The sequence below is a fragment of the Lampetra fluviatilis genome, chromosome 73 (assembly GCF_964198595.1).
Source record: "Lampetra fluviatilis chromosome 73, kcLamFluv1.1, whole genome shotgun sequence".
Lineage (NCBI taxonomy): Eukaryota > Metazoa > Chordata > Hyperoartia > Petromyzontiformes > Petromyzontidae > Lampetra > Lampetra fluviatilis.
In genome coordinates this window covers 3,246,630-3,256,562 of record NC_136347.1, presented here as the reverse complement: position 1 = coordinate 3,256,562, position 9,933 = coordinate 3,246,630, and the positions used below count along the sequence as shown (strand labels likewise).

General features: G+C 61.2%; 1 protein-coding gene across 3 annotated transcripts in view; it reads right to left on the bottom strand.

The window, feature by feature from the left end:
- Positions 1-9,933, bottom strand: part of RBPJ (recombination signal binding protein for immunoglobulin kappa J region) — an 83,494-nt gene that overhangs the window by 1,527 nt on the left and 72,034 nt on the right. For all 3 annotated transcript variants that reach the window (XM_078883809.1, XM_078883811.1, XM_078883812.1), the window contains 3 exons: positions 8,556-8,696; positions 6,630-6,785; positions 4,854-4,957 (listed from right to left, as the gene is read on the bottom strand). In XM_078883809.1, the coding sequence (XP_078739935.1) occupies positions 4,854-4,957; positions 6,630-6,785; positions 8,556-8,696 (401 nt within the window). The remainder of the gene's footprint in view (positions 1-4,853; positions 4,958-6,629; positions 6,786-8,555; positions 8,697-9,933) is intronic.

Here is a 9,933-nt window from a genome sequence, read left to right as displayed (position 1 = left end):
CTGGTGGGGGGAGAGAGAGAGACACAGCGTGCTATCAGTACAGCTGGTGGGGAGAGAGAGAGAGAGACACAGCGTGCTATCAGTACAGCTGGTGGGGGGAGAGAGAGAGACACAGCGTGCTATCAGCACAGCTGGTGGGGAGAGAGAGAGAGAGACACAGCGTGCTATCAGCACAGCTGGTGGGGAGAGAGAGAGAGAGACACAGCGTGCTATCAGCACAGCTGGTGGGGAGAGAGAGAGAGACACAGCGTGCTATCAGCACAGCTGGTGGGGAGAGAGAGAGAGACACAGCGTGCTATCAGCACAGCTGGTGGGGAGAGAGAGAGAGACACAGCGTGCTATCAGCACAGCTGGTGGGGAGAGAGAGAGAGACACAGCGTGCTATCAGCACAGCTGGTGGGGAGAGAGAGAGAGACACAGCGTGCTATCAGCACAGCTGGTGGGGAAGAGAGAGAGAGACACAGCGTGCTATCAGCACAGCTGGTGGGGGGAGAGAGAGAGAGACACAGCGTGCTATCAGCACAGCTGGTGGGGAGAGAGAGAGACACAGCGTGCTATCAGCACAGCTGGTGGGGAGAGAGAGAGACACAGCGTGCTATCAGCACAGCTGGTGGGGAGAGAGAGAGACACAGCGTGCTATCAGTACAGCTGGTGGGGGAGAGAGAGAGAGACACAGCGTGCTATCAGCACAGCTGGTGGGGGAGAGAGAGAGAGAGACACAGCGTGCTATCAGCACAGCTGGTGGGGGGAGAGAGAGAGAGACACAGCGTGCTATCAGCACAGCTGGTGGGGAGAGAGAGAGACACAGCGTGCTATCAGCACAGCTGGTGGGGGGAGAGAGAGAGACACAGCGTGCTATCAGCACAGCTGGTGGGGAGAGAGAGAGAGACACAGCGTGCTATCAGCACAGCTGGTGGGGAGAGAGAGAGAGACACAGCGTGCTATCAGCACAGCTGGTGGGGAGAGAGAGAGAGACACAGCGTGCTATCAGTACAGCTGGTGGGGAGAGAGAGAGAGACACAGCGTGCTATCAGCACAGCTGGTGGGGAGAGAGAGAGACACAGCGTGCTATCAGTACAGCTGGTGGGGGAGAGAGAGAGACACAGCGTGCTATCAGCACAGCTGGTGGGGAGAGAGAGAGAGACACAGCGTGCTATCAGCACAGCTGGTGGGGAGAGAGAGAGAGACACAGCGTGCTATCAGCACAGCTGGTGGGGAGAGAGAGAGAGAGACACAGAGTGCTATCAGTACAGCTGGTGGAAGGAGAGAGACACAGCGTGCTATCAGCACAGCTGGTGGGGGGAGAGAGAGAGACACAGCGTGCTATCAGTACAGCTGGTGGGGGGAGAGAGACACAGCGTGCTATCAGCACAGCTGGTGGGGAGAGAGAGAGACACAGCGTGCTATCAGTACAGGGCTGGGGGGGGGGAGAGAGAGACACAGCGTGCTATCAGTACAGCTGGTGGGGGGGAGAGAGACACAGCGTGCTATCAGCACAGCTGGTGGGGAGAGAGAGAGACACAGCGTGCTATCAGCACAGCTGGTGGGGAGAGAGAGAGACACAGCGTGCTATCAGCACAGCTGGTGGGGAGAGAGAGAGACACAGCGTGCTATCAGCACAGCTGGTGGGGAGAGAGAGAGACACAGCGTGCTATCAGCACAGCTGGTGGGGAGAGAGAGAGACACAGCGTGCTATCAGTACAGCTGGTGGGGGAGAGAGAGAGAGAGACACAGCGTGCTATCAGCACAGCTGGTGGGGAGAGAGAGAGACACAGCGTGCTATCAGCACAGCTGGTGGGGGGAGAGAGAGAGACACAGCGTGCTATCAGCACAGCTGGTGGGGAGAGAGAGAGAGACACAGCGTGCTATCAGTACAGCTGGTGGGGGGAGAGAGAGAGACACAGCGTGCTATCAGCACAGCTGGTGGGGGGAGAGAGAGAGACACAGCGTGCTATCAGCACAGCTGGTGGGGAGAGAGAGAGACACAGCGTGCTATCAGCACAGCTGGTGGGGGGAGAGAGAGACACAGCGTGCTATCAGCACAGCTGGTGGGGAGAGAGAGACACAGCGTGCTATCAGCACAGCTGGTGGAGAGAGAGAGAGAGACACAGCGTGCTATCAGCACAGCTGGTGGGGAGAGAGAGAGAGACACAGCGTGCTATCAGCACAGCTGGTGGGGAGAGAGAGAGAGACACAGCGTGCTATCAGCACAGCTGGTGGGGAGAGAGAGAGAGACACAGCGTGCTATCAGCACAGCTGGTGGGGAGGGAGAGAGAGAGACACAGCGTGCTATCAGCACAGCTGGTGGGGAGAGAGAGAGAGACACAGCGTGCTATCAGCACAGCTGGTGGGGGAGAGAGAGAGAGACACAGCGTGCTATCAGCACAGCTGGTGGGGGAGAGAGAGAGACACAGCGTGCTATCAGCACAGCTGGTGGGGAGAGAGAGAGAGACACAGCGTGCTATCAGCACAGCTGGTGGGGAGAGAGAGAGAGACACAGCGTGCTGTCAGCACAGCTGGTGGGGAGAGAGAGAGACACAGCGTGCTATCAGCACAGCTGGTGGAGAGAGAGAGAGACACAGCGTGCTATCAGCACAGCTGGTGGGGAGAGAGAGAGACACAGCGTGCTATCAGCACAGCTGGTGGGGAGAGAGAGAGAGACACAGCGTGCTGTCAGCACAGCTGGTGGGGAGAGAGAGGGACACAGCGTGCTATCAGCACAGCTGGTGGAGAGAGAGAGAGACACAGCGTGCTATCAGCACAGCTGGTGGGGAGAGAGAGAGACACAGCGTGCTATCAGTACAGCTGGTGGGGAGAGAGAGAGACACAGCGTGCTATCAGCACAGCTGGTGGGGGAGAGAGAGAGACACAGCGGTGCTATCAGTACAGCTGGTGGGGAGAGAGAGAGAGACACAGCGTGCTATCAGTACAGCTGGTGGGGGGAGAGAGAGAGACACAGCGTGCTATCAGCACAGCTGGTGGGGAGAGAGAGACACAGCGTGCTATCAGTACAGCTGGTGGGGAGAGAGAGAGAGACACAGCGTGCTATCAGTACAGCTGGGGGAGAGAGAGAGACACAGCGTGCTATCAGCACAGCTGGTGGGGAGAGAGAGAGACACAGCGTGCTATCAGCACAGCTGGTGGGGAGAGAGAGACACAGCGTGCTATCAGTACAGCTGGTGGGGAGAGAGAGAGAGACACAGCGTGCTATCAGTACAGCTGGGGGAGAGAGAGAGACACAGCGTGCTATCAGCACAGCTGGTGGGGAGAGAGAGAGACACAGCGTGCTATCAGCACAGCTGGTGGGGAGAGAGAGAGAGACACAGCGTGCTATCAGCACAGCTGGTGGGGAGAGAGAGAGACACAGCGTGCTATCAGCACAGCTGGTGGGGAGAGAGAGAGACACAGCGTGCTATCAGCACAACTGGTGGGGGGAGAGAGAGAGACACAGCGTGCTATCAGCACAGCTGGTGGGGAGAGAGAGAGAGACGCAGCGTGCTATCAGTACAGCTGGTGGGGGGAGAGAGAGAGACACAGCGTGCTATCAGCACAGCTGGTGGGGAGAGAGAGAGACACAGCGTGCTATCAGCACAGCTGGTGGGGAGAGAGAGACACAGCGTGCTATCAGCACAGCTGGTGGGGAGAGAGAGAGAGACACAGCGTGCTATCAGCACAGCTGGTGGGAGAGAGAGAGACACAGCGTGCTATCAGCACAGCTGGTGGGGGAGAGAGAGAGACACAGCGTGCTATCAGCACAGCTGGTGGGGAGAGAGAGACACAGCGTGCTATCAGCACAGCTGGTGGGGGAGAGAGAGAGGACACAGCGTGCTATCAGCACAGCTGGTGGGGAGAGAGAGAGACACAGCGTGCTATCAGCACAGCTGGTGGGGAGAGAGAGAGACACAGCGTGCTATCAGCACAGCTGGTGGGGAGAGAGAGACACAGCGTGCTATCAGTACAGCTGGTGGGGAGAGAGAGAGACACAGCGTGCTATCAGCACAGCTGGTGGGGAGAGAGAGAGACACAGCGTGCTATCAGTACAGCTGGTGGGGGAGAGAGAGAGACACAGCGTGCTATCAGCACAGCTGGTGGGGAGAGAGAGAGACACAGCGTGCTATCAGTACAGCTGGTGGGGAGAGAGAGAGAGAGACACAGCGTGCTATCAGCACAGCTGGTGGTGGGGAGAGAGAGACACAGCGTGCTATCAGCACAGCTGGTGGGGAGAGAGAGAGAGACACAGCGTGCTATCAGCACAGCTGGTGGGGAGAGAGAGAGACACAGCGTGCTATCAGCACAGCTGGTGGGGAGAGAGAGAGACACAGCGTGCTATCAGCACAGCTGGTGGGGAGAGAGAGACACAGCGTGCTATCAGCACAGCTGGTGGGGAGAGAGAGAGACACAGCGTGCTATCAGCTGTGTGTGCGTGCGTGTGCGTGCATGTGTGTGTGTGCGTGTGTCTGTGTGTGCGTGTGTGTGTGCGTGTGTCTGCGTGTGTGTGTGCGCGTGTGCGTGTGCGTGTGTGTGTGCGTGCGTGTGCTTGTATGTGTGTGTCTGTGTGTGTGTGCGCGTGTGTGTGTGCGTGTGTGCGTGTGCGCGTGCGTGTGCGTGTCTGTGTGTGTGTGTGCGTGTGTGTGTGCGTGTGTGTGTGCGTGTGTGCGTGTGTGTGCGTGTGCGTGTGCGCGTGTGTGTGTGTCTGTGTTTGTGTCTGTGTGTGTGCGTGTGCGTGTGCGCGTGCGCGTGTGTGTGTGCGCGTGTGTGTGTGTGTCTGTGTGCGTGTGCGCGTGTGCGTGTGTGCGTGTGCGTGCGTGTGCGTGTGTGTCTGTGCGTGTGTGCGTGTGTGTGCGTGAGATTACCGGTACATGGTCTCGGCTTCGACATCTCCGAACCAGACCCTGAGGTTGGGCGTGAAATTCTGTCCGGTGAGTTCCAGCATCGCCACGTCACCGCCTCCATTCAGCTGGAGACACGGGGAGACACGGGGAGACACGGGGAGACACGGGGAGACACGGGGATACAAGGTGATGGGGAGACACGGGGAGACACGGGGAGACACGGGGAGACACGGTGACACACGGGGAGACACGGGGAGACACGGGGAGACACGGTGAGACACGGGGACATGGTCAAGGGGAGACACGGGGACACACGGGGAGACACGGGGACACACGGGGAGACACGGGGAGACACGGGGAGACACGGTGAGACACGGGGAGACACGGTGAGACACGGTGAGACACGGGGAGACACGGGGAGACACGGGGAGACGGGGAGACACGGGGAGACACGGGGAGACACGGGGAGACACGGGGAGACACGGGGACACACGGGGACACGGGGAGACACGGGGAGACACGGGGAGACACGGGGACACGGGGAGACACGGGGAGACACGGGGACACGGGGAGACACGGGGAGACACGGGGAGACACGGGGACACGGGGAGACACGGTGAGACACGGGGACACGGGGACACGGGGAGACACGGGGAGACACGGGGAGACACGGGGACACGGGGAGACACGGGGAGACACGGGGAGACACGGGGAGACACGGGGAGACACGGGGACACACGGGGACACGGGGAGACACGGGGAGACACGGGGAGACACGGGGACACGGGGAGACACGGGGAGACACGGGGAGACACGGGGACACGGGGAGACACGGGGAGACACGGGGACACGGGGAGACACGGTGAGACACGGGGACACGGGGAGACACGGGGAGACACGGGGACATCGTCAAGGGGAGACACGGGGAGACACGGGGAGACACGGGGAGACACGGGGAGACACGGAGAGACACGGGGAGACACGGTGACGGGGAGACACGGGGAAACACGGGGAAACACGGGGAGACACGGGGAGACACGGTGAGACACGGGGAGACACGGGGGGACACGGGGAGACACGGTGAGACACGGGGAGACACGGGGAGACACGGTGAGACACGGGGACATGGTCAAGGGGAGACACGGGGAGACACGGTGACGGGGAGACACGGAGACACAGAGACACCGGGACATGGACACGGACACGGGGACACGGTGACGGGGACACACGGGGACACGGAGACACGGAGACACAGGGACACCGGGACATGGACACGGGGACATGTTGACGGGGAGACACGGGGACACCCGGCTGGTAACCTATCCTAGCAACCCCCGTCGCCCCGGCGACCCCCAGTGACCCCCAACGACCCCCGGTGACCCCCGTTGACCCTCGGTGACCCCCGTTGACCCCCGGTGACCCCCGTCGACCCCCGGCGACCCCCGTCGCCCGCCATCGACCCCCAGCGACCCCCAGCGACCCACATCGTCCCCCGGTGACCCCTGTTGACCCCCGGTGACCCCCGTCGACCCCCGGCGACCCCGTCGACCCCCGGCGACCCCGTCGACCCCCGGCGACCCCCGTCGACCCCCGTTGACCCCCGTCGTCCCCCGTTGACCCGCGTCGACCCCCGGCGACCCCGTCGACCCCCGGCGACCCCGTCGACCCCCGGCGACCCCGTCGACCCCCGGCGACCCCCGTCGACCCCCGGCGACCCCCGTCGACCCCCGGTGACCCCCGTCGACCCCCGGTGACCCCCGTCGACCCCCGGTGACCCCCGTCGACCCCGGTGGTCACCTGCAGGCTCTCGACGACGGGCACGGGCGTGACGGGCGCGCTGACGGGCCCCATGCCCTCGTAGAAGGTGTACTCGGCCTTGTCCGTGCTGATGATTGTCCACGACGCCCCGTCGTTGATCATCTCCTTGTTCAGCTCCTTGGGGCACGGAGTCGCCTGGGGGGGGGAGGGGGGGGGGGAGGGGGGGGGGGAGGGGGGGGGAGGGAGGGGGGAGGGGGGGGGAGGGGGAGGGGGGGGAGGGAGGGGGAGGGGGGGGGAGGGGGGGGTGGTGGGAGTGGTGGTGGGGGGGGAGGGGGTGGGGGGGGAGGGGGGGGTGGTGGTGGTGGGGGTGGTGGTGGTGGTGGGGGTGGTGGTGGTGGTGGTGGGGGTGGTGGTGGTGGTGGTGGGGGTGGTGGTGGTGGTGGTGGGGGTGGTGGTGGTGGTGGTGGGGGTGGTGGTGGTGGTGGTGGGGGTGGTGGGGGTGGTGGGGGTGGTGGTGGTGGTGGGGGTGGTGGTGGTGGTGGTGGTGGGGGTGGTGGTGGTGGTGGGGGTGGTGGTGGTGGTGGTGGGGGTGGTGGTGGTGGTGGTGGGGGTGGTGGTGGTGGTGGTGGGGGTGGTGGTGGTGGTGGTGGGGGTGGTGGTGGTGGTGGTGGGGGTGGTGGGGGTGGTGGTGGGGGTGGTGGTGGGGGTGGTGGTGGGGGGGGAGGGGGTGGGGGGGGAGGGGGTGGTGGGGGTGGTGGTGGGGGTGGTGGTGGTGGTGGTGGTGGTGGGGGTGGTGGTGGGGGGGGAGGGGGTGGGGGGGGAGGGGGTGGTGGGGGTGGTGGTGGGGGTGGTGGTGGGGGTGGTGGTGGTGGTGGTGGTGGGGGTGGTAGTGGGGGTGGTGGTGGGGGTGGTGGTGGTGGTGGTGGTAGTGGCGGAGGTGGTGGTGTGGGGGAGGGGTGGTGGTGGTGGTGGTGGGGGTGGTGGTGGTGGTGGGGGTGGTGGTGGTGGTGGGGGTGGTGGTGGTGGTGGTGGGGGTGGTGGTGGTGGGGGTGGTGGTGGTGGTGGGGGTGGTGGTGGTGGTGGTGGGGGTGGTGGTGGTGGTGGTGGGGGTGGTGGTGGTGGTGGTGGTGGTGGAGGTGGTGGACATGGGGGAGATGGGGGTGAGACACGAGTGGGGGGGAGACACGGAGACGTGATGGATGGTCACTGTCTGTGTGCGTCTCTCTCTGTATCTATGTACTTGTGTCTCTGTGTGTGTGTCTGTGTGTGTGTCTGTGTGTGTGTGTGTCTGTAATGGGGAGCGGTGGGTGTAGTGGTTAGCGCTACGCTGCGCTACGAACCCGGCGACCCGGGTTCGATTCCCGCTCACGGCCAACACCAGTGACGATTATCTGAACCGGTCCTGGGCCTCCCCTAGGTCGACTCAGCCTCAAATGAGTACCTGGTGTAGCGGTGTGTAAACATCGCCACCGGGGAGACAAAGGAGGCCGGGCGTGGTGCTGGCCACCCACCCCCTCGTGTGCCGTTCCGGCCTTCATAGGTGCTCGCTAACAGCACTTGCCCCTACAGTCTGTTAAGGCTATATGGGAGATCTTTGTGTGTCTGTGTGTGTGTCTGTGTGTGTGTGTGTCTGTGTGTGTCTGTGTGTATCTGTGTGTGTGTGTGTGTCTGTGTGTGTGTCTGTGTATCTGTGTGTATCTGTGTGTGTGTCTGTGTGTGTGTGTGTGTATCTGTGTGTCTGTGTGTGTCTGTGTGTGTCTGTGTGTGTGTGTGGTGTGTGTGTGTGTGTCTGTGTGTATCTGTGTGTGTGTGTGGTGTGTGTGTCTGTGTCTGTGTGTATCTGTGTGTGTGTGTCTGTGTGTGTGTGTCTGTGTGTGTCTGTGTGTATCTGTGTGTCTGTGTGTGTGTGTCTGTGTGTGTGTGTGTATCTGTGTGTGTGTGTGTGTGGTGTGTGTGTAGCCTCACCTGGAACTGGATGATGCGCTCCTGCGAGAGGCACAGGTACATGCGCTCCGTGTCCTTGAGGTAGAAGGCACACTTGTGCAGCTGCGACACGGGGTCGTCCGCGTCCAACAGCGCGGTCTGCTTGTCCACCTTGCGGATTATCTGTCCGGGACACACACGGACACACACACGGACACACACACAGACACACACGGACACACACGGACACACACACGGATACACGTACACACACACACACACGTACACACTCACGTACACACAGACACACACACATGTACACACTCACACGTTCACACACACACGTACACACACAGTCACACTCACACGTACACACACACACACGTACACACACACACACACGTACACTCACACGGACACACACACACACACGGGGACACACACACACTCACACGTACACACTCACACGTACACACATACACACGGACACACACACACGGACACTCACACACACACGGGGGGAGACACATGGACAGGGAGTGGTGGGTGTAGTGGTTAGCGCTATGCCGCGCTCCAAACCCGGCGACCCGAGTTCGATTCCCAATCACGGCCAACACCGTCAGTGACGATTATCTGAACCGGTCCCGGGCCTCCCCTAGGTCGACTCAGCCTCAAATAAGTACCTGGTGTAGCGGTGTGTAAACATCGCCACCGGGGAGACAAAGGCGGCCGGGCGTGGTGCTGCTACTCGCTAACAGCACTTGCCCCAACAGTCTGTTAAGGTTATACGGGGGATCTTTGTCTTTGTGAGTGTACGTGTGTGTGTACGTGTGTGAGTGTGTACGTGAGTGTGTAGGTGTGTCTGTCTCTGTGTGTGTACGTGTGTGAGTGTGTGTGTGTGAGTGTGTGTCTGTGTGTGTCTGTCTGTGTCTGTGTGTGTACGTGTGAGTGTGTGTACGTGAGTGTGTAGGTGTGTGTCTGTCTCTGTGTGTGTACGTGTGTGAGTGTGTGTGTGTAGGTGTGTGTCTGTGTGTGTCTGTCTGTGTCTGTGTGTGTACGTGTGAGTGTGTGTACGTGAGTGTGTAGGTGTGTGTCTGTCTCTGTGTGTGTACGTGTGTGAGTGTGTGTGTGTAGGTGTGTGTCTGTGTGTGTCTGTCTGTGTCTGTGTGTGTACGTGTGAGTGTGTGTACGTGAGTGTGTAGGTGTGTGTCTGTCTCTGTGTGTGTACGTGTGTGAGTGTATGTGTGTAGGTGTGTGTCTGTGTGTGTCTGTCTGTGTCTGTGTGTGTACGTGTGAGTGTGTGTACGTGAGTGTGTAGGTGTGTGTCTGTCTCTGTGTGTGTACTTGTGTGAGTGTATGTGTGTAGGTGTGTGTCTGTGTGTGTCTGTCTGTGTCTGTGTGTGTACGTGTGAGTGTGTGT